At 47.6% G+C, this 24,991-nt stretch overlaps 2 protein-coding genes across 2 annotated transcripts in view; one reads left to right on the top strand and one right to left on the bottom strand.

Annotated features, from left to right (window-relative positions):
• The window catches only part of LOC119459200 (cytochrome P450 2C23-like), a 331,343-nt gene that overhangs the window by 239,375 nt on the left and 66,977 nt on the right, over positions 1–24,991 (top strand). The gene's annotated exons all lie outside the window — the stretch shown is intronic.
• The window catches only part of LOC125946980 (cytochrome P450 2C23-like), a 61,440-nt gene that overhangs the window by 27,635 nt on the left and 8,814 nt on the right, over positions 1–24,991 (bottom strand). The window contains exons 2-3 of the mRNA XM_049671236.1: positions 19,084–19,208; positions 14,503–14,609 (exon numbers count right to left, since the gene is read on the bottom strand). Coding sequence (XP_049527193.1) covers positions 14,503–14,609; positions 19,084–19,208 — 232 coding nt within the window. The remainder of the gene's footprint in view (positions 1–14,502; positions 14,610–19,083; positions 19,209–24,991) is intronic.

The following is a 24,991-nucleotide window of genomic DNA, read 5'->3' as shown; positions in this document are numbered from 1 at the left end:
TTATATGGCACAGTTTCAGTTTCGTTGCCCAGAAAAGTGTACCTTTACTTATTTCGTGACATGAGAGGTGGTAACGCTGAATCAGTACATTGTGATGTTCTGGCCCTAGCTCTGGCTCAATCGGCCGTACGCTTTGTCGCCACTCAGTGCTCGAACCGACGTAGCAGGCAGACATACCAATAAGCAAGCTGCAGCGAGAGCCAAAAAGTCGCGATGTCCTGCTCCCGTGTGACCACCTCCCACGTCATGACGTCATGACACATACAGCTTCTTGAAAACGTCATCAATACTGATTCGGAGAAAGGCCATGCGGGTAAATTTTAGGGAAAATTCAGACTGGCCATATGTTTTCTACGGTTTCTGAATCCAGGACCTTCGTATAAGGCCAAAAAATGAATAGACTCGAATATCATGTGAGTAATGATTTAAGAGACGTATTATTTATACACAGGGCGGCTCAACATTTACGTCTCAACAGGAGATGCGAAGAAGAAACATTGACAAAGTCAATGACAGCAGCAAGAGTGCAATCCAGTAGAAGATTAATAACTTATTGACAAGTTTTGCAGCAAAATGTACACATGAGAAAATATCATTTGGCAGTGAATTTCAGTATGTCATTGTTATAGTGATGAAAAGGCTACATATATCAGCATCCTTAGGACGCATACAGAACTTGAGGAACACAATATGCTGCACTGTTTTGCTGTGCAGGTAAGGGCAGTGAGTTCCAGGGCTAGGGCTGCGCCAGACTTTAACATCTTCATAGAAGTGAATCTCCCGTAAATTCGCACTTTTACTAGTACGCGTGCCGGTTCTTCATAACTTTTTGTGTAGTTATCACTAATACTAATTATCTTTACGGTATTTGTGTATGAACGTGCGCAGTCTGAGTAAACACGTTGCGCTGCCATTTCTGTGTATTTCTGATCTAAGGCTTGATCGTGTGTCAACCACGATCTGAATGTGAGACACCGTGTATTGTGGGACTCCGGCTTAAATTTGACCACCTAAGTTTTCAACCGTGCACCCAATGCATAGTTTAAACGGTGTTTTGATATTTCGGTCCCATTGGAATAACGCCACCGTGGCAGGTATATGCGCCCGCGACGTCGCCCTATCAGAGCAACGCTTTAGCACTGCAGCTTGTTATTGCTGTTTGTGTGTCTAACATTGCTTATTTCGATAAGCCTGTAATAATATTTAAAAACATTGGGGCAGAAACTATCCTTCATGATTATATCTATGGCATGCGAAGCATTCCTGAAAGGTATAGAAGACGAAAATGTGGGCAAAGAGAGGAGACGATGGCACGACGACCATGGGATAATGGCCCTGCACTGATGATATGATGGATTGAGAATGGTGCGACGACAAAGGTAGGACTACCTTGAGTTAACGACAGTGCATTCTGTGATAATATATTGGACGCGGGAGTGGCAAACATAAAAATATAAAGACTGTGCTGTGCGGCGGCGAAGAGGACGCCGACTCTTGGCCAATACCCATGAGTGGGTATGTACTTTAAGGTCGTCATCATCATCGACACCGTTGGTGAGCGTCGACAGTGGCGTCTCGACAAGCGTGGCTCGAGAGAGCGTGGCCCGTGGCGTGAGCAGTGCGCGAGGTTCGGCGATCGACGGCAGATCATCCTCGCTGGGCGTCCGGCCCATAGGAGCTATCGCCACCCGCGTCACTACGTCTGCACCCCAATCAAAGCTGTCACCAGCTGGAGGCCAACTCGTCCAGTTCTTCCACTGGGCAACTGGTCCAGGAGGGCTGGCGGTCCTGAGTCTGGCTAATCGAGCGTTCGGATGAGCGACCACAGGGCTAATTCGTCCAGTTCTTCCGCTGGGCAACTAGTCCAGGAGGGCTGGCGGTCCTGAGTCTGGCTCATCAAGCGTTCGGGTGAGCGGCCACAGGGCTACCTCATCCAGTTCTTTCCGCTGGGCAACTGGTCCAGGAGGGCTGGCGGTCCTGAGGTCTGGCTGATCGAGCGTTCGGGTGAGCGGCCACAGGGCTACCTCGTCCAGTTTCTTCCGCTGGGCAACTGGTCCAGGAGGCTGGCAGTCCTGAGTCTGGCTGATCGAGCGTTCGGGTGAGCGGCAACAGGGCTACCTCGTCCAGTTCTTCTTCCGCTGGGCAACTGGTCCAGGAGGGCTGGCGGTCCTGAGTCTGGCTGATCGAGCGTTCGGGTGAGCGGCCACAGGGCTACCTCATCCAGTTCTTCCGCTGAGCAACTGGTCCAGGAGGGCTGGCGGTCCTGAGTCTGGCTGATCGAGCGTTCGGGTGAGCGGCCACAGCGCTACCTCGTCCAGTTCTTTCCGCTGGGCAATTGGTCCAAGAGGGCTGGCGGTCCCGAACTTGGCTGATTAAGCATTCGGGTGAGCGGCCACAGCGCTACCTCGTCCAGTTCTTCCGCTGGGCAACTGGTCCAGGAGGGCTGGCGGTCCCTGAGTCTGGCTGATCGAGCATTCGGGTGAGCGGCCACAGGGCTACCTCGTCCAGTTCTTCCGCTGGGCAACTGGTCCAGGAGGGCTGGCGGTCCTGAGTCTGGCTGATCAAGCGTTCGGGTGAGCAGCCACAGGGCTACCTCGTCCAGTTCTTCCGCTGGGCAACTGGTCCAGGAGGGCTGGCGGTCCTGAGTCTGGCTGATCGAACGTTCGGGTGAGCGGCAGCAGGGACTACCTCGTCCAGTTCTTCCGCTGGGCAACTGGTCCAGGAGGGCTGGCGGTCCTTAGTCTGGCTGATTGAGCGTTCGGATGCGCGGCCACAGGGCTACCTCATCCAGTCCTCCGCTGGGCAGCTGGTCCAGGAGGGCTGGTGGTCCTGACTCTGGCTGAACGAGCGTTCGGGTGAGCGGCCACAGGGCTACCTCGTCCAATTATTCCGCTGGGCAACTGGTCCAGGAGGCTGGCGGTCCTGAGTCTGGCTGATCGAGCGTTTCGGGTGAGTGGCCACAGGGCTACCTCGTACAGTTCTTCCGCTGGGCAACTGGTCCAGGAGGGCTGGCGGTCCTGAGTCTGGCTGATTGAGCGTTCGGATGCGCGGCCACAGGGCTACCTCATCCAGTTCTTCCGCTGGGCAGCTGGTCCAGGAGGGCTGGTGTCCTGAGTCTGGCTGATCGAGCGTTCGGGTGAGCGGCCACAGGGCTATCTCGTCCAATTATTCCGCTGGGCAACTGGTCCAGGAGGGCTGGCGGTCCTGAGCCTGGCTGATCGAGCGTTCGCGTGAGCCGCCACAGTGCTACCCTCGCCAGCTGTGTACGTGACCCGGTGGGCTACTGCAGTGTGCTCCGGGACCCAAACCCCGGCATCGGGTAACCGGGCACGCGGAGGCTCCAGTACATCGACTGTGGCGCAGGGCCACCTAAGCTCCACGAGGCGATCCGACCCTACAGTTCGACCCTCCTGTCCAACCCTGCTGTCCGACACCGGTTCCCCGACGTCTCCGACATGGCGACACCTGCTGCTACATGAACTGTAGCCCGACTACATTTGACTAACCTATATTAGCTGCATATCTTCTAGAACGCATTTTGGAGAAGTGTTGCGTATGTGCTAGTTCAATGTTTCAATGTATTATTGTTTCAATGAGTGTCCAATAGAAGTCTGATGTGTGTTTGTGCTTGTGCCTGCTGCTTCTATCTCTTTCTAGAGTGATCCTGCTCCCAATAACATCACACATTCACCATAAAAATGAAAACAATGTAACCACCACGAGGGTGGGACGGTAACTTTGTGATGACGACGTGATGTTGACAATGGTAAGACGACGATGAATGATCACGACGATGGCTTGAAGACGGCGTCATAAGGAACTGACAACGCATTGATAGCAACATAGTGAAAAGTGCGTGATTGTGACATAACATGACAAGATAACGATCTCAATGCCATGAAGGCAAATAAATGACAGCTACATAATGACAACAGCATCACAACGACTGTATGGTGCTGTTGGAAATAACATCTGCACTCAAGTGCATCCGCTGATGCTGAGTGGTGCCTAAGTTTGCACTTTATTCGGAGTTTGTTTGTATTGTGTTCGGTGACTTTTCGAGCTGCACGATCTCCAGGATCGGCTGACATTTTTCGGAGACAAAAGTGGCGCGTCCTTGAGCGTGATGTTGCTCTGACCTTGCACCGCCTAGACAAACAAATGCATCGAGTTTACACACATCTCACGAACCATTTTAGCATCATGCTTAACCCATTTAGCATTATGCGAGTAAAGATGCCCACAATTTGATTTAGGTTTAGGCGATTGAGGTATAAAACCCTTACTCTGGTATTTAGAAATGTAACTTAACTTCAAGCCCATGCTTGACTTGATTTAAATGACGCTTCGTGCCACGGCCCCAAAACACCCATTGCGTTTTCTTCGGCGCATTCGAGATACACGTAATTTTGATCAAGTGAAGCATGAGCATCAAGTTAAACTGCATTTCGGCATACGGGGGTTACCTCAGTCTTGCGTGATGGCGGCCATGTGAAGTGAGACGTGCAATTTTCTAGTTAACCTCGCTTAGACGATCGAGGATAACGAACGACCCGGGATAGCCTGCAAATAGCTTTTGGCTCAAGTCACGTCTGCGTATTGGAGGCCACAACCACACGAGGTCACCGGGAACATAGGTAACACGCTGGTGATCACTGTAGTAGCGTGTTTTATAGTGGTCTTGTGCGGACAAGGTACGAAAGTGAGCAAGTCGACGAGCCTCTTCTGCACGACACAAGTCTCCGCGATAGATAAATCGCCATGGATGACAAAAGGAAAGATTATGTCCAGCGTATGGTGACGTGGGCGCGCGTAAAGAAGGCCGAAAGGGCTGAAGCCGGTAGTTTCGTGTTGCGCAGAGTTGAAAGCGTGCGTCACGAACGGTAATACTTCAACCCAGTTCTTGTAATCCGAAGTGACGCACATTGATAGCATGTTGATCAATGTTCTTTTTGTGCGCTCGGTGAGGCCATTAGCTTGTGGATAAGCTGTTGAGTGTGAAAACTTGGAGGGCACACAAATGCAGTAATTCTTCCACAACATCGGCAATAAATTGGCGACCACGTTCACTTATCACGCGATGCTGCCATGTCAATGTAATAATTGAGTGTAGCATAAAATCAGACACCTGGGCCGCCGTGGCGGAAGGTAGGGCTGCCGTGTCGCAATACCACGTCATGTAGTCGGCACATACAATTATCCACCGGTTTCCTCTTGCATAACTCGGGAATTCTCCGATCAGATCTATACCGACTTGGTCAAAAAGGAAACTGGGCGGCTTTACTGGCTGCAGGTGGCCGACTGGAGCTAAGGTAGGTCGCTGGTGGATATGACACTGTGTACAACGTCATAATGTGAAGCGCTTTTCTTTTGTTTTCTTCTTGCTTCTTTCCCGTTTTCTTTCCTTCTTTGTCGTGTACACTAGGACTGTTTTCCCTAAAGTTGCGATGTTTATAATTGTTTTCACGGCCGAAAGGTGCTCATTGATGTGTAACGTTTATGTATATATTATTTTTTGTCCTCTGTTTGTGATCGGTAATGAATTCTGTTTGATGTTTTTTGCTTGTGTAAACCTTTTGATACCCCTCCTGCATGGGCCCTAGCTTGGGCCTGCAGTATTTGTAAGTAAATAAATAAATAAATAAAAATAGGAGTCAATTGTTTTGTGTATTTGATGCCAGTAGAATCGTTATTTGGGGCGACTAAGCGTTCGCGCGGGTCCCTAATTGACCTGCGGTCTGGTCATCGGACGTAACGCGCAGAACAGAAGTTTTAAGAGACACCAGAACCACCACTAGAAAGCAGGCGCCCGTCATTGATAAGTTCCTCTTGAAAAAAGGGCCATCTCGGATGCAAATCGGCCTTCGGTGATAGGCTCTTGTGCGGCAGAGAAAATCGCTTTCAAACGTGGGTATTTGCGCTGCGCTGCGGCGAATGTCAAGGCACCAGGAAAGTCAGGCGACAGGGAATCGATAAGGTGGCCAAGGTTGTCGGCTTCACAATCCGTCGTCTGTAGTGGCGTCCGAGAAAGGGAATCCGCGTCAGCGTGTCGATGGCCACTCTTGCACGAAATAGTGAACGCGTATTCCTGTCGACGAAGGGCAATGGCGCGAGGCGACCGGATGGGTCACGAGGACTGACCAGACAGCACAGAGAATGGTGATCTGTGAGGATGGTTAAAGGGCGACCATAGACGTACAATTGAAACCGTTGCACGGCAAATACTACCACATGGCATTCTTGTTTCGTTAGAGTGTAGCTGCGTCCAGGCTTGCTTAAAGAACGGCTTGCGTACGCTACGACATGTTTTTCTTCTTGCGCGCTGAACGAGAACGGCACCGATGCCGACGCCACTTGCGTCTGTGTGAATCTCTATTGGAGACGAAGGATCGAAGTGCCGAAGTATTGGCTGTGAAGTTAACAAAAACTTCAGCTGGCAAAAAGCGGCTTCACACTCAGGGGTCCATTGAAATGGATGTGTTCTTACGCAGATTGGTCAAGGGTGAGCGACATCCGCAAAACCGGGTTTGAACCACCGGAAATATGAGCAGAGCCCTACTAAGCTACGAAGCTGCGTGAGAGATTGAGGTTGCTAGAATGATTCAACGGCTACCGTCTTCTGTGGATCAGGCCTAAAGCCACCTTCATCGACGAGCTGTACTAAGACCACTGTTTCGCGCTCGCCAAAATGCCATTTTTTATTGACCTCAAGTACAGCCTTTTTGACACAGTCGAGTACAATATTGAGACGAGTGTTGTGCTCCTGAAATGTAGTTCCCAAAATACGACAACATCAACGTAGAATATACAAATTTGCCATTTGAAACCGTGCAGAAGAGTGTCCTTGAATCTTTCGAATGCCGCCGGCGGCGCATTGCACAATCGGAACGGCTTCACGTTGAATTCGCACAGCCCGTGAGGCGTACCTAACCCGTGCAAAAATGACTGTTGATTTTCCGTTGACGTATTGTTGGGTATTGTTGAATCAAGGGACTTTCAACAAAGTCTCTAAAGTCTTTGAGTTCGCTCAACAGTTGCACAATGATATTGCCATGAGAGCTTCTCAATAAATAATTTATTGAGTAATTTGTGTTGATTTTCGTAGTTGTTTTTTGTTGTGTAGCAGTTGAGTTTAGCATATACTAATTAGGACTCGCATATGAAGGCGACATTTCAAAACTTTATTAAGAAGCATTCTTTGCCTCATTCTTGTCACTTTGCGGTAGGTAGGTAGGTTCTAGTTTGGGCTCGCTTTCGTAAAAAGAAAACTGTGTGACCGACTTTGGTACCGATCGTTGACCGTCGAGCGCAGCAGCCGGTGCTACGCGTACGTCTCTCGTTGCACGCGTACGTCTCTCGTTCCGAAAACCAGTCAGCGCTTTGAATGCTCGCGCGCGCGCCCCATGTAACTTCCTCGTCTTCTTGCGACAGCTCGCGCTTTGAGGCGCCATGTTAGACTGTACTATGTCCGCGACCAGCCCGCTTTCGTAGCCGTTTACGCTACGTAGAAACTGCGACGTTGAACCATCTTCATGACCGCCCACGAGTGACTTGCTCGCCGGCGTACAAATGCCATCGTCGTTTTAACATACAACATATGGCATAACCATAGGTGCGATCCAAAATGTGCACGTTTTAGGGAGCAAAAGAATGTGAAATTCACTTGCGAACACGGTGACTGCGTGCATGGGGAGTTCCCCAAAAGTACACACGGCCGCAGCGCGGATGGTGGCGATAAGGCAGGCGCCGACAAGCGACGACGCTACCTTTGAGCATCGGACGCGCTGTGCGAGCCGTAGGATGCAAGCGCGCACAGGCTGTAACATACACTTCGAGGTCTTAGAATTTCCTGTGCCACACCCTGTGTCTCGAAAGCATAACATTTCTTTTTATCCAACGGCCGTGGTACTAGATATCAAACAACGAACGCGCTTTGAGAGCACAGCGCGTTGAAAGAGTTTCGGATTCAGCAACAGCCGCAACATTACGCAGCTAATCGCTGTCTCAGCGGCTGCTCCCGACACTCGCCTTGCAGAAGCATGCGATAAAATTCAATCTTGCCATGGAAGCCTCCCAAGCCTGCAGCTCTCCTATGTTCAGTGAAACAAGGCCAAAGAGAAATGAAAGAAAGCAACAACAGTTACGAGCCCACGTTATACCCTACTTTTTACCGCGTTATCTGCAAAGATGCTGCAAACCACCTAAACAAGTTATTGTTCCTAAAAATAAGATATTAGTCATAACTTTTACTCATAGGTGACGCAATAAACGCCAAACCAGTGTTTGAGCATGAGTGTTTAAGTGTGTGCGTGCGTGCGTGACTTTATTGTGAGCAGTCTTTTGCAACGGTATCCAGTCTGCCGTTAGTTTCGTAGTCGCAATTTTGTTAATCGTATTATTTATTTTTTACGCTACAAATTAAGTTTTTCTTCAAAATTTATTATGTTTTCTATGAATAAAAATTAGCAATCATTATTTATGGATTTTAGTGGTTATTTTTGGTAGGAACGATTTTATTAACTTAATACGATACTGAGGCTATGACCGGTTTTCGACTCTGTCACTCGTCTGAACTTGTGCGGTGGTTCGTGTCGCGCGCGCTTTGTTGGAAGCATTTTTCTTTCGTTTTTGGACATCATGACGTAAGTTTTAGTGAAATTGCTCTATGATGATAAGTGGGATGTTTATCCGTTGAAGACGTTTGCTGACGCAGCTACTGGTCTTCGGGTGATGTTCGAGCCTGGCAGTTTTGATGAGTGGCGCGGCAGAATTCATGATGGAAGGAAGGCGAACAAAGCCGCAGCCTAATTTCTGCAAACAGGTAAGTGATTTCGTTTTCTTGAGCACATAGCCGCGTTTTTTTTTTTCACTTGGACGAGCGTGAGATGTTAAGCACACCGTTCACTTTCTGCAGGCAAACCACATGCCCTGGAGCGATAGCGTGCGAAGCTAGCGCTTGCTGCCGCCGCTGCTTCGATTGAAATGTTCGTAATATTATCTACTAATTTGCTATCGCAATCGATGCTTCGCCTTTGGAGCGACACTGCGATATTAAAAAAATATTCTTAATCTGTAGTGCTCATCGTATACCGTAAGGCTAGTGTGCACATTTTCTCGCGTAGTCGTTAACTGCGCCTCTATTTGCGTTGTGGCTAATGTCGCGGTGTGCTGCAAAATATATTTCGCCTTTTCGGTATGTGCAGAGAACAGCCTACGATAAGTCCTGCATCGGCTCGATTACACGGATACACATCGTAAATGAACAGAGGCGTGGTGGCGACGTCGGCAAAGCCGCCGACCGGCTTGCCTTATCACACATCGCCACCCCACCCGCAGTAAGCATATTTATCAAACGTGACGTGTTGCCGTTTAAGGCGTACTGCACGCTTTTAATAGGCGATAACTCAAGCGCGCCGCCGTTCTCTGATACCTCTTTGAGCTGGGCCGACTCGAATGTGCGTTGCTTGCAGAAACGAAAGGAACGCCAGACGGCTCATCGGCCTCAAGCTAAGCGCCGCACTCGAGCACCGTTAGCGCGGCGAGAATGACACGTTCATGAAGATAGCTCACTGCACAGACGCAAGCGTGCAATGCGCACAGGACGCGTACGCAACGCGCGGCACACAAATCGCGCGGAATGTTCTTAGCCACTCAGCAGCGGATACTAAGCTTCAAAGAAGCGGTGCCGGTTCTCACTAGCACGCTCGCGCGCGCATCGCTCTCGGGGAATTTTTAGGTCTGCCCGCTGCTCCCGAAGATTCGGACTGCTGCTTGGTATCGGCTGTGTACTATAGCATGGTCTTTCGTGTTGTGAGAGAGCCGGGAATATATTTCACCGCTGTGAAACAAACATCGCTGTGCGTATCTTTGGTAACATTTACTGTAACAATCCATTTCATCATTTTCGCGACGGCCCTCTTGAAAGAGACGCAAATTTTTAATTGCCAGTGTAGTGTGTACTAATATTTAGTGCGTGGTTATGCATATTGTGTGACAGATTTTAATTTGCATTATCTAATTCTGTCTACATTCCTTCTCTACAGGTTACACAGCACCAAATGCCCAGGTGCTAACGTGTCGTTCGTCAAGAACAGCTTGGCGTCGTTTCTCGCAAGAGACATCCATTCATCTGCGGCTGATTCACCAGGAAGCTTGCATCTCTGTTGCCACTCTGCGTCAAGTGGGATTTTTAACTATTTTTTATTCTGCCCTGTGGTGTACGCTGTGACGCTGTGAAGACTTACTTTCATGGACGCTGTGAAGGCTTACTTTCGATGTGTTCTGCCTTTTAGTTGTAAAGAATTGGCTACCTTGTGAGTGGAGGTAGTTCCTTTTTCTTGTGAGAATGTTTATCAGCCTAACCAAGTGGTACATGCGTACTTGAAACAGCAGCACAGACGAGGATAATGAAATAAGTAGGAACACATACAGCGCCGACTCAACTAGAGTTTATTCTTGAAGACAGGTTGTAAACACATTGGAACTTGACAAAGATAAGAAACCATGTATGCGTGGCCTTTGTGATTAAACAAAATTGTGTTTTCTGCTGTAAGGGGTAGAACGAACAATTGTTTCATCACAAAGACAGAACACAAGAGAAATTATGGAAGCCTTATTTATTGATTGCAAAGAAGACAAATGCATAAGCTATCTGTTGCTCTTAATGGGAAAGAGTTGGGATTTTTAAAAGAGCTCTCCTTGTTTGGTGGTATCACTTATAGGACATCTTTCACTGTTTTTTACCTGCTATTTATACTACAAAACACGTCTTTCGTTCCTTTTTTTGTTGCACCGGGCTGTCTGCCACGCATGCATGGCTATTTTTGTCAAGTTGGCCAGTGTGCTTAATATCTTTGTCGTCACGAACAAACTTCTAGTTGAGTCAGCATCATTGTGTGTTCCTACCTTATTTCACCGTTCTCATCTTTGCTTGAGCTGTTTGTAAAGTATGTACACACACCAAATTACCAAAGTGTCCGTAAAATTGAGATACATGAAGTTATTTGCACTATTCATTTCTGCAAGAATGGTATAGCTTCTCATCTCGTTTGTTCTTAACGTTGTTGTACAGTTTTTGTAATATATAGCTTGGAAAGACGTTTTCTGTCAGATTAAATATGCATGTATGTCACTTTCGATATTTCTTTCTACATGGGTAGTGCAGCTCCTTCCGTCTTTCAGTTACTGCTTTGTCGCAACTTTATATATTTTATGCAGCGAAATGCTGGTGGAATTATATATATTTATGTGCGCAAGTGTGGTAAATGGTGTTTTGTATGTGCATTTATTTGTGTTGTTTACTAGCTCTCCAATCTGGCTGTACAGTTATTGAAACCTTTTCTCATGCTTTATAATGAGTCGTTCTGGGCTCTTTGATGATGCAGGTGACCATTTATTTCACTGTTGGGAATTGGCGTTAGCTGTGTGTCACTCCAGTTGTCTGTGTATTTTATGTCACTTTATTAATATTGAAAGTATTAGCCTTGCATTAGCTTTTTATTGACCGAGGTACCAGTTAGTTGCTGTGTAGGTTGAAAAGGCCCAAAGAAATGATTTCATTAGCTTTGTTGAAGTGCAGAAAAAAATTCACTGATGAGCTCACTAAATTAGAAAATGCCACCAGTAAACTCTTCCGTACCCAAAAGTAACACAAGAAATTAAACACTGTTCACACTCGAGAGGGAAACAGCGCGAAAAAACACGACAAGAAGGGAGACACACACCAGCGCTTCTTGTCCCTCTTGTCTTCTTGTGTTTTTTGCACTGTTCCCTCTCGAGTATGCACCGACTAGCCAAGCCTCTACTGTCTTGAAATACTGTGCAGTTCTTGACTTATGCCGGGAGGTAAGCTGCTTTTACAGCACAAATGTTTTAGAAGTTTACCTCTGAAAAACACGATTCAGGTGTTTGTATATATACATGAAGTCATTTGTTTCCAGTTACTTGTTATTTTGCCTACTCACAGGCAGCCGTAAACCCTTCTGTGAGTGTTTACTGGTGTGTGAAGCATTTTACTGTAAGGTATCCAGTGGTCTTCATTTTTGTATTTATGCATGCAAGCCAAGAGTTCATGTGTTCAAAGTTAGTTACAAGGGTATGCTTAAGGTCTGCCTTTGAGTCACTTGACTGTTGTTTTTACAAAATATATTTTTTCTGCTGTAATTGTGAAATATAATTCTTTCTGCTGTAATAAACTTCAAGTTGAGTGAGCATTCATGTGTATTCTTGTCTTAATTCAGCGTTCGCATCTCTGTTTGAGCTGCTGTTTGTCAAGTCTGTACATACACCAAATTGCCAAAGTGCTCGTAAAATTGTGACACATAAGGCTATTTGCATTGTTTATTCCTGCAAGAAGGCTATAGGTTTCCATCTTCCGTTTGTTTTTAACATTGCTGTACATCTTTGTAGGTCAGTTCAAGGAGTCCCTTAGGTAGCCAATAAGAGTGATAACTTTGTAAAATTTATCAATTTCATCCATCATCATCGTAGTTTTAAACCCACTAAGTTCTACTTTTCAGTTCTCATGACCCTGCTTTGTGCTGTGCTGTACAGGCACAGGAAGCTTTTTTATGTGTAAGTGCAGGTGGTGTTGTATATCTTCCAGAAAAAATTGTTGCGAGTTTAACTAGGCATGTGTACGCTTTTGCTACATTTTTGAGCATGTGTCTATAGTTCTGCCCTTACACTTAATAGCACTGTAGGCACTAGCGTATGTCTTCGGGTTTCATACAGTTGTGCCTTATACTGTAATAATGTGTCATGTGCACGCTCTATTACATATTAGGGTACATGAAATATGTCAGTCGCTCCTTTGCTTCCGTTCGGATTAGGGAAAGTTATGTGAAGAGGCACCGGGGCATGCTAGTGCAAATAGCAAACCAATTTCAAAATTAAGTGCACTAAAATGCCACAAGCCCAACAAATATCAATGATATTATTTTGCAATTTTCTATCAATGCCATCTCAACAGGCGCACAATGTACTTTTCAATGCTGTGTCATAATCACTCAACATATGGTCAACCGAACAATCACAACAGCATCCAAGACTGCATCAATGGAAACCCAACAGAAATTACACAATGATATGTATAAGCACAATGTGCTTTCAATACAAACTCAACAACTATTCAACATTGACTTGTGCAATTGTGTTTCAATAAAATTTCAGTGGCCAATACAAGAGCCCTCAACACTTTGCTCAATGATATCCCAACAAACTCCCAATGAATGCTCAATAAGATACTCAACATTGACCATGATAATTCAATGCATTCTCAACAAAAATTTTGTAAGGGAATGCTGTTTTTTTACTTGTCAGCGGGGCGCATCGGAATCTGCCAATAACCGGCTCTTAGATGCACGGAATAAAAGTAGGAAATAGAATGCAGAGAGTTGATCGCGTCATCAATTGGGGTAGCGGATAGACGACTTTCTTGATAGCGGAATTCAGTCGGTGATATTCAACGCAGAATCTCCACGTACCATCTTGTTTCTTCACAAAAATGACGGGATCAGCTTAGGGACTCTCCGATTCCTGAATTACTCCCTTCTAGCATCTCTTGCGCTTCTCGTGATGATGTTGCGCTCTTATAGTGCCACTCCGTAAGGTTTCTGCCGTGGTGGGATGAGCCAAAGCGGTGTTGATCTGATGTTGTACTCGAGACGCTTGAATTAAACGCATTATGCTGGTTTTGAAAAGTCGAACACTTTCAAGTGCTTGGAGAGAATGGCCAGCAGTGTGTGACGTCGGCTTTGGCTAAGTAACTTCCTGGAGCGATGCTAAGCACTTTGTAACAATATTCTATTTCTGTTATTTTGGTTATAGCCAATATTCATCTGAGGTTGCGTCTGAGTGCTAAAGTTTCGGAAAACATGGCAATTTCATTTCCCTGTTCCTTTCGTTAGCGGTACAAATTGCTGATACTGAAAACCTGAGGCTTCAATTTGTATACTTGCGGTAGCCCAAATGATACTAAGAAACTAGATGGCAGACAAACCGCTGACTATCAACTGAATTTAAGAATCTCCAGCACAAGCATGAAGCTTAAACAAATTAAGACTGCGAGCTTGCTACATTGAAACGTGTAATTTTTTCATGGCAACAATACCTATTATTTGAGCTGGACGATTGGAGTGCGCTGACACATTTCTACCAGGTTTACTATGCGAAATCCCCCGCAATTTAAGGCTTCTCTTCTTGGCACGTTTACGGACTTTCTCTAATTATAGCGGTCGCGTGCAAGCCCCAATTTTAGTCAGCAGTCATGTTATGGCGTTTCATTTTTACGGTGTTTTCGGTGTCGTCTCGCACGGTCATTGCAACATTGTGCTCCTATGTGCAATGAGCTATGTGAAGTTTTACAAGCCAGGTGCTCCAAACAAACGTTAAAACAAGACACGGCTGTCCTTGGGTCACTTATTTAGAGTATAGAATAGTTTTGATATTTACGTGCGAGATAGACCAACAGCTCTTACTATACAATGGGGTAAGGATTCTCACCATCATGCGTTCCTCCATCGACGTTTTTGCAAAACCAAGGTCGCGTAGCACGCTCATACAATACCGCTTGTTTGCTATCCAACATTCTCCGTTTTGCGTTGCCAGTCCTGAAACGAGTGAGAACAAAATGCTTACAGCCCTCACACAGCGAACATCCAAGGGTGGAGTAGCCTGCCGGTTAACTGGGAGTGTAGTGGAAATACACGAGGAAAATGTCGTGCACACGGGAAATACGTGTAAGCAATACTGATTCACCGGTGAGACAAAGTGGCATACCATGATAAGAAACGCGCAGAGGATTGCGAAGAGCAGTGCATCCAGTAAGGATACTGATCCTGTCGCGAGAAATTTGTTTCCATGACTTGCGGTGCTCGCAAGAGCGTCAAGCCAGCTCTCTCAATCTGGCCGGCGCGAAACTCCCATGGAAAAACTAGGTTGAATATCGGGTCCTTGACATGGACTACATTATTTTATAATTGGGGGATACAGAATAGAGCACTGCACGGGCCAATTTTTTCCGCCCGGGCCCGGCCCGGGCCCGATTTTACATCAGGTGGCCCGCCCGAGCCGACAAAAAGGAAATAATCTACGTTACCCGCCCGGCCCGGCCCGCCTCCCCTTTACCTTAGGCCAGAGCCCGGCCCGAGCGCTGCTCGAAACCGGCCCGAACCCGACCCGGGAACGACAAAGACCACCGAGTGGCATTAAAAATCAAATAAAGAAGAGAATGAAATGAATTTATTCTTAAGGCATAAATACATGTAATATGCAATATGAACACAATTTGAGTGGTCTGAACGCTAATACCAGCGCGCGATGTAGTACGAATGACCCTGCCGAGCAGTATCGCCAGCAGTTGCCAACGGCGCGACTTTGATACCGCCCAATCCACTTCTATCGCCACGTCGCCACACCACGTCGGGCGCCTCACTGCAAAGCATGCGGCCCCCAGCCACTCGTCCCATTCAACCGTGTTGTAGTACACTCTAGCCGAAGCGCAGCCACGACAGGTCGCGCGCGCAGCGCATGGATGGAGTAAATGGAGAAAGAAAGCTTCTCGTTCCTCCATGGTGCAGCGTAATGAGTGAGCTGCTGCTAGGCTGCTAGTTGAGAACATGCGTGCAATCATGGATGGACGCAGCGCCATATTTCAGCCGGGTGCCGAATTATCTTATCTTACCAGTCATCGTTTTACCAATTCGTCTTTGAAGAATCAGCAAGTCGCGAACGCGCTTGCAACCGCGCTGAAAGCATTAATTACATTGATTTAGGTAACGAATACAATGACATCCTTTGGTTTGAGGCGACTTCAGTCTTTCTGGACATTTACATTCTGTTGAAACAGCGCAAAATAGGATGGAAGAAGTAAAGGGAAGTATGCAGGAGTAGCACTGCTAGCTTCCAGCTGCGCCTGGGCAACATGTTTTTCAGAGTCGAGACGCATGAGGATAACTCGCTGCACGTTACATGCACCACCTGAAAGTCCGAGCCCGGTCCGGGCCAGCGTTTCCCACAGGCACATACTAAGAGACCCTAGATGGAGTGAATGACGTTCATTCAAGAGCGCCGACACCTACTAGCGCAACCCGCTGACCCATGGCATCAAACAGGATCATTGAAGGCCAGCACCACCAAGGGCACATACCCCGGGCTCAATGCAAGTGTGAAGAGTTTCTACGAACCAGTGTACCTACGCGGTCCCGCATCTACAGCGATCCATGTAGGCGGTGTAAAGTGCGCACGTATATACACATTTCCACATACTCAGCGACCACAATTTGCCCGATGGTTGCTTTGAACCCTGTCCCCTCAGTACTGCAACCCGGTGCACTGACCATTCAATCACGAACTACCCAGTGACCCAGGTTGGTGGAAAAATGTTTAGATACGAAAATATATCGATACAAACACAGATACAAGCATTGATCCTACCACAGATAGCAAAAGATAGTTGACCCCTGCAAAGTGAGTGATGCACCATAAGATAGCTAACGCGTTAAAAAATGCTTGCGTGCTTAGAATAATGTGCACGTCAAAGAACCCGATTTGAGGACAACTAATCTGTTGTGCCCCTCTACGGCACACCTCATAATCAGATCGTACCTTTGATACGGAGAACCTCATACCTTAATTTTTGTTTATATTTGCGTGGCGTATACCTGCTTCTATCTAAGACTTGGGGGAATCTACCAGAATAAACCAATGTAAATGTTGCAATTTACGCACTTTTTAGAGGCCCCTGAACAACCTTTAACATGTTTTCAAATATTTGAAATCAACACGCGCCTGACGTACAGTGTACTGCGAAGATCGTCTATTGCGAACCTTGGAGCACCAGATACCGCAAGGATGCCACAAATAAAAAAAAAAAACCCGTGATCTTCTCCGGTTTTTTTTTTGTCCTTTCTTTGCATTTCGTGACGCCTGCAGTTGTATCCTGCACATGACGTCGTAATAGCAAAAGCTCTCGATGGGTCACACGACGAGGGATGATAGTGCCAGTGGGACGAAAGCCGGGTGTGTATTCTGAGATTGGTGGGAACGGGGGCGGGATGGTTGTGCCTGGCCTATTGTGCGCGACAAATCCACATCCGGAAACCAATTAGGGGTTTTGATTTCTTGTGGAAGTAATGGCCGCCTCACCGAGCAGTTTCGATCAGGGATTATAATTGTGCTATATGCCACAGGCAATTTTTAAAAATTTGGTGCAGCTAAAGTGAAACACCCTGTATAGTGCAACTATATGCGCCAAAGTATATAGCGCCAAAAGTACGGTTGCTTACTCGTCCATTCTTTGTGTGAACTTTTCGCTTAGACTTTGAATTCTGGTGTGTTGCCTTCTGACTGGAAGGTGGGCAAAGTGGTGCCACTGTTTAAATCTGGTGAAATTCATTCTGCGCAAAATTATAGACCAATATCATTACCTAGCGTCCTTTGTAAGTTATTGAATATGTTATTTACTCTTACCTGCTTAACATTCTTAAAGCTAATTCTTTTTTCACATCTTTTCAGCATGGTTTCAGGAAAACATTTAGCTCTGGAACGCTAATAATTTCCTTTACTAATGAACTCTTCGTAGCCCTAGACGATTTCATATTGATTGTGTATTCTTAGACTTTTCTGAAGCTTTTGACCTTGCCTGGCATGAACAATTTTATCTAAAGCTCAGTAAACTAAATCTTGACCCCAATTTTCTGAATGAATAAAAAACTTTTTGTTAAACCAACGACAATTTGTAACTCTTAATGGCTGCGATTCTACTCTCGGACTTGTCCTTTCAGGAGTGCCCCAGGGTTCTTTTCTTGGGACCTTCTGTTTTACAGAAACGATTTACCTGATTTGAAGAACTCTTCTATTAGGCTTTTTTGCAGACGACTTCATTGTATTGCACGTGATTTCCTCTAATACAACACATCACTACTACAGTATGGCCTTAGCAATATTATTGATTGGTGTAACACACGGAAACTGAAACTCAACGCGACGAAGTGTGAGCTAATGAGAATTTCTCGTAAACTTTCCATTACAGCTTGTATGCATAATATAAACGGTCTCGCTCTCGAAGAAGTGACTACTTGGAAATACTTCGGGGTCCACGGTAATTCTAACCAGTCTTGGCAGCCACACATCAATTATGTAGTTATAATAATGCTAACAGCATGCTTGGGTACCTGCGTGGTAACGTTTCAACGGTCCCTTCTTCTCTTAAACTCATTCTTCGTGAAACCTTCGTTCGTTCCAAACTAGAATATGCATCAGCTGTGTGGGATCCATCTACGGAAAGTGCAATTACTCACCTTGAAGCTGTACAAAATCATAGCCCACGTATCATTTTTTTCTAACCACTGCCATCTTTATAAAGTTTCATCTATGAACACAGTGTTATGGTTTCTGCCCATTTCCTCACGCAGGAAATTAGCACGTCTCTCCTTGTTGCACACGATTCACTACCATAACCCTCGTCTTAAGCAAGAATTCCTTTCCCATCCTTCATTATTATCATCTCGTATCGACCATCTTCATAAAGTGTTTGCTCCTCGTTGTCACACTAACCAACGCTTTCATTCTTTCGTTCCTCAAACTTGTAATGATTGGAACCACTTGCCCATCTCAATTGTATCTGTTGTGTATCCCAGTGACTTTAAAAACTGTGCTTGAATATGTTACATAATATTTGCTTTGTGTTAGATTTGTGTATATATTGTTACCACTCCATTCTGTAAGGCCCTGCGGTCCCTGAAGAGGCATTGAAATAAATAAATAGGTAAATAAACTGATGGTGGGTTGCTCCGGACCAGCATCAGTTGCAATTCGCCCTTCGGAGAGGCAGGACACATGTCGAGTGAGTGCCTGAAAAACACTTTGTATTGTGGTCCATCTGTTTTAAATCAAGAATCCGCGACCTAAAAGACGTGCGTCATAATGCTAACGCATCTCTCTCGCATTTACCGCTGAATTGCGGCTGAACATTTTTTAGGGATATGCCGCGGAGAGGCCACATAAAGATAAAGCGTAATCTGTCCCTAAAGCCACTGCAGCGGGAAAAAATTTACTAGCATTGTAATTCATAGTTCGTCTTACCTTTGTTGTAGTCGCGACCGACGATAAAACAGCCCGAACGGTACAATCCATCGCTATTCTTACAGAATTTCTTGATAGTTTTTACATCACTGAGCACAACCACATCCGTAAAGTTCAGATTCAATCTGCCGAAGAACAAAAGGATACGAACAGTGCATGTCAATATGGTCTCAGATTTAAGCATTTGTTTGTTGATATATAAAACTTAGACCTACGCTAAAATGTAAATTATTTTAGCTCATTTGGATTCTTAGGGCTCTTTGAGTGTCCAAGCAAAATGATCAATGCTCCTTTCAATATTTTTTAGATGTACAGGATTCAAGCGAAGCTCATTGGTATGCCAGTGTGAATGATAAAAGTAACATGATTCCGCATCCCTTGCTACATTTATTTTAGTAGCAACTGACAAAGTATCTGTCGAAAGTTGGTGACAGATGGTGCGTTGAGTTTAATTTTCCTTTAGGTTTCCCGGCAGTCAATGTGGTCGTCCATGAAAATGTTACCCTATAGGCATACTTAGTTGAATGAGAATATCGGAACATATATTTGAAATAAACAGTAGGTGTTGTGAATAGAGGATAAAAATGTGCTGCCTGAAATGAACCGAAAAAAGTTTATTATATTAGCAAATTTAGGATATCTATCAAACACAATTTTTTGTGCGCTACAACGTTGTTAAAACACTTTATTTCCCTCAACGGCAATAACGAAGCACAAGAAAGCAAGGAAACCATCCATAACTAAAGAACTCTACATCCGCATCAAGGAGAAAGAAAATTCATTCAATCAGTTTTTAAAGACACGTGACAGAAATTTTGCGAGCAGGACGACAATTTACAAATTGGTTTAAGCTTGATCTACACAAAGCGAAATTTGCATTTGTGAGCGTGACGTTAAAAACTTTGTGATGATGTGGATAGAGGCGTGAGGTGGTGAGAAGACCAGCTTGGAATGATGATTGTGTTGTGGCTACAAAAAGAGAATTGGTGATGGTGATAGCGAAGAAGACGACCACGTGCCCCGAACAAAGAAGCAGCGTGAGACACGAGAGCACGCAGAGCGTGAGAGCGAGCGGCAGCCTCGAACGTCAGCTCGCAGAAGGGCGGTTCAAGGCTCGGGTACCGGCGACCGGGTGTCCAGCTACCGTGCGGACCTGGTCGGAGATCGAGCTCGTGGCTGGGCTTTCCTGCGCACCAGCGGCCTGCTGTTCGAGCGGCCTGGAGCAGTGCTTCATGCTGGGGATCGGGACACCTGAGCTACCTGCCTGCTGAGCAAGCCCGAGGACTGGCGACCGTTTGTCCTGCTACCGTGCGGACCTGGTCGTAGATCCGACTCGTGGCTCTACTCTCCTGTGCACCAGCGGCCTGCTGTCATAGCGGCTTGGTGCAGTGCTTCCGGCTGGCCACGCTTGAGCTACCTTCCACCGACCGAGCCTGCCGTTCTAGCAGCCGAGGCGTTGCAGGTCAGGCATTACTGGCCAGTTACACCAGTGGCCTGGTGCTCTACCGGCCTGCTGTTTTCCCCTGCTTCCACGTCGCGACAAGGAGCGGCGGGGTGCGACAAGGTGCGGCGCGACAACAGCGACGTAGCCACAACGACGCTCCACCGTCACAACCACCGTCACGGGCACCGCAACGACGATGCATATGGAGGAGTGTTGACGCATGCGTGCTAGGCACGTGTTTTATATGGAAGGACAACTTCCGAACTATGGCCCATGTACATGTGTAGGTAAATCGTCTGTATCGTGTTAGCGTGTCTGTTTAAAGTCTGTGTTTCGTGTAGCAAGCTCTCGTCTGCCGTGTCATCATTAAAGGATCCTGGGCCCAACTGGAAACCGGCGAGCTTGTCGTGTTTTTCTCATCACAAACTTCGTGACAAAAATGGGCAGTTTCACCGCAAGGTTTAGGGTTGTGCTTCAACTTCACGGAGAAGTGGAGGCAGAAGACGCCGTTTCGAACGGCTGTGTTTTCTGATGCTCTCGGACCTCGCACGACTACAGCGATTATTTCATCCCAATTGACCGGATTCTTTCACCAAACTCCGTGAAGTCTTCCCCGACATGTGGACATGAATTTCACAGGTGGGAGATCTCGGATTTGCATTCTAGAGGACTGAGTGAAATCGGCTGCCGATGCCGCGCTAACCCTAACCTCGACTACGGCCACGGCGGGGTCGAGGCGGGTCCCGGGCGGACACCGAAAGCAACAGCGGGAGCTACTCGGCTGTTGGAAGAGATTGCTTCGGCCATGCACATAGAAGTCGACGGGGATGAAGTTGACCCGGCTTTATGCACGCGAGCCAACGGCTGGAAGACGGCCGGGGACAAGTTGAAGAAAGGACCGCCCGGCAACGGAGGCAAGGCGGCTAACGCCCTGCCTGACGCCAGCTGCAGCCCAAAAGCGGACGGCGCGGAGCGTACAAAGCGCCCGCCTATTAACAAGGAAAGGCTACTGAAGAAGTCACGGATGCCGGAGCTCCCGAGAAGCGACATGAAGATCGTCATCGGACCACGTGGCGGGCTCTGCGTTAGTGAAGTGACTAGAGTAGAATTAGGTCGAGCTCTGGTGGCGGCAGCACAAGTCGCAACAGAAGAAGCAAGAGAGGACGTCATCTGCCCCAACGGGCACCAAAACATTCTCGTAATAAGCACCCCTCGGCGGGAGAACGCTGACCGTTATGCGGCGGTCGAGCGCATCGACGTCAGGGGAACAGCGTACGAGGTCAATACATACGAGGCCTCACCGCATGGAACCGTTAAAGGCCTGATTCGGGGCATTCCTCTCGAGGACACGGCCATAGACATCCAAGAGCAAGTCGTGCAGAACTATAACCCCACGGCATTAGAAGCAAATCGCATAGGGAGATCTCGGCCTGTGGTCATCGCGTTCGCCGTAAGAAAGTCCCAAGATATGTCAGATACGGCAATCTCCTTACTGTGTGCACATTATATAGAAAGCAGATTGAGGCATGCAAGCCTGCGGCTGGTAGGGACATAGAATGGATGTGTGCCCAGACCCTAACAACAAAATCTGTCGAGGGTGCAGAATCGCCAAGCCCACCGAAGATCACGTGTGTGAGCCCAAGTGCGGCCTTTGCGGCGGCAGCCACATCACAGCGGACATAACATGTAAAGCGCGTCTCAAAACTCCTTTCGTCGTCCGACAACGCCGATGGGAAGGGAAACATCAGAGACGACAAGAACGAGGACAAAGTCGCGATCGTAGAGGTCCTGCAGGCGGACCCCAACGAAACGACGGTTCGAGATTAAGGACGCCGACAAGGAGCGCGGACGGTCGCCGGTGCAGCTGCTCCCGGTCGCATTCACGGGACGAATAGCGGGGAAGTTGAAGGCGGCGGAGCGAGCTCAAGGACGGTGTGGCGCCGGCACGGGGACAGCGTTCGAGGTGAAGGGGACGGCCTGGAGAACAACAAGGATCAGCAACTAAAAAGGTGGGCTGGGCCAATGGGTCTCCCAAATCGCTCGATTCGGAGTTCCCCGCCCTCAACCTCTCCTCCCCCTCCTCTAAGGCTACAACTAAGGAAAATGCAGAAATGGCGCAGCTTAAGCAGATCATTGCAAAGCAAAACGCACAGATATTAGAACAGAACGCCCAAATTAAGGGCCTCATGAGCAAAATAGATCAATTGGTCGCAAAGGCTGACGAAGGGACGGTAAACGACTAGGCAGAAACAAAAGCAGCGGCGGAGGCCCCGCGGAAAATCCTCGTAGGAGGTCACCCCCTCCGACTTCTAGCAAAACACAGGCACCACAGAAGCAGGAAGCCATGGAGGCTGAAGAGAGTCAGACTAGCGAAACGGCTCAGACTAGCGAAACTACTACGCAGCCACCCATTGAAGAACAGAAGCAACCCACGTATGGCGAAACAATCATTCTAGCGGCACTGAAACGCATGGAAGATCGACTTAACACGCGCGAGACTATAGACACAAGAAGTATGCGGCACGAGTGGCGGCCATCGATATCACAATGAAACGCACATCGTTAAAGAAGGAACGAATGAGTAGGATTAAGAAGGGCATCTCAATGAGAAAGGAACGGCTGGAGACAGCCGCCAATGAGGGCAATGGCGCAAAGTAAAAATAGAAGGACTAAGAAAGTGGGCCGCAAAGAGCTCACGACAACTGTTCAATGGAACTGTGGAGGAATAAGATACAAAGACATGGAACTGGCACTTCACATGAACCAGGTTGAAACTAGGCCGGCCATTCTTGTTTTACAAGAGACAAGGGGAGTCCCAAAAATTCTGGGATACGTTACATACACCGACCCAACCAAAATGGGTACGGCGATCCTAGTAGGGAATCAAATAGCAGCTACTGAACACCTTACTGCACAAGCACGGTGTGAGCACACGCTGGTGGAAATACACGCAAAGGAAATTGGAAGTAAAACAATATTTTCGTTATGCGCGTATACTGCAGACCATCGCCAAGACACTATGAATTCGATCGAGTTGTGATAGACGCGAAGAAATTGGCCGGGAACAGGCCACTCCTGATTTTCGGCGATTTCAACGTGCCGCACACCTTATGGGGGTACAAACTTCAATGCGAGAGGGGAAAAGCTTTGGTCAAGACTATGGAAGACCTGCACGTTTCTCTACTCAACGAACCCGGAGTAACCACAAGAACAGGCGACAGCGTCTCCAGAGATGCAACACCAGACCTGTCCTGACTCATCGGAATGCTGGATATCTCGTGGAAGTGTGAGGACGAGGACTTGGGCTCTGACGGCACCATCATCACGTTCACCATGCGGTGCCCAGACTTCCGGGCTAAGCTGAGAGCAGCTCGCAGAACGGACTGGGATAAGATGCGTGCATACACACAACAAGACGGCGAAGACACGGAAGAAGGGGACCCGCACGATACCTCGTACAAGACATGGGCCAAGAAACAGAAGAAGATCCTCGACAAATTCATCAAGAAACTGAAACTACAACGAAGGTACCTATCGTCGACAGTAGGCTCGCTCACATGTGGGCGGCCCGGCAGTCGTTCACGAAGCGCTGGAAGAGGCAAAGGCGCAACAGTAAGCTTGCGCGTCGGATAGCCGAGCTTAACAACGAAATCTCGGAATACGTGGCCTACCTCATAGACCCCACAGGCAGCAAGACAGCAAGCAACCGGTTGCTGACGAAGGTCCTAAACACATACGACGGAGACGGCGACCGGATTATGAAGGCCCTAGAAGACCAATATTTTCAAACGGAGCGAGGACAACACCCGATCCCGCGAGAATACACAGGACCCAGCAATGAAGACCTGGACAGGCCGTTCACGATCCCCGAGATGTGGACAGCAATTGACGAGAGCAACAAGAAAGGCGCTCCGGGGAGAGACGCCATCAGCTACAGGTTGCTCGCCAACATGAGCAGTAGGACGGCACAATCTCTGCTCGAACATATAAATAAGGCTTGGGAAATTTCTCAACTCCCGCCGGACTGGAAAGAGGCCGAGGTGCGATTCATTCCCAAACCGGGTAAGGCCCCCGCGATCGAAAACATGAGGCCAATATTGCTGACCACCTGTGTTGGCAAGGTGATGGAGCGTATGGTACCACGTGGCCTCCAGGAACACCTTGAGGTCTCCGACCAACTTCCGAAGACGATGTTTGGGTTCCGCAAGCATCTATCAACACAGGACGTCATGCTTCAGCTTCAAGAGCTGGTAATCAAAAGAGCTACGCGAACCAACCCCAGTGCAATCCTCGCCCTACATCTGAAAGGGGCGTTCGACAATGTTACTCATGCTAGTATGCTCACTAACCTCAATGAGACGCGGGAGGTGCACTTTCGGATATGTCAAAGACTTTCTGTCCTCCCGCAAGGCACAAATCTCAATGGGTGAAGAGCGATCAGAGCCCATTGAATTGAGGGGCGGG

This window comes from Dermacentor silvarum, chromosome 7, assembly GCF_013339745.2.
Source record: "Dermacentor silvarum isolate Dsil-2018 chromosome 7, BIME_Dsil_1.4, whole genome shotgun sequence".
Classification (NCBI taxonomy): domain Eukaryota; kingdom Metazoa; phylum Arthropoda; class Arachnida; order Ixodida; family Ixodidae; genus Dermacentor; species Dermacentor silvarum.
The sequence above is the reverse complement of the archived record's forward strand: the minus strand, read 5'-3'. Positions and strand labels throughout refer to the sequence as shown.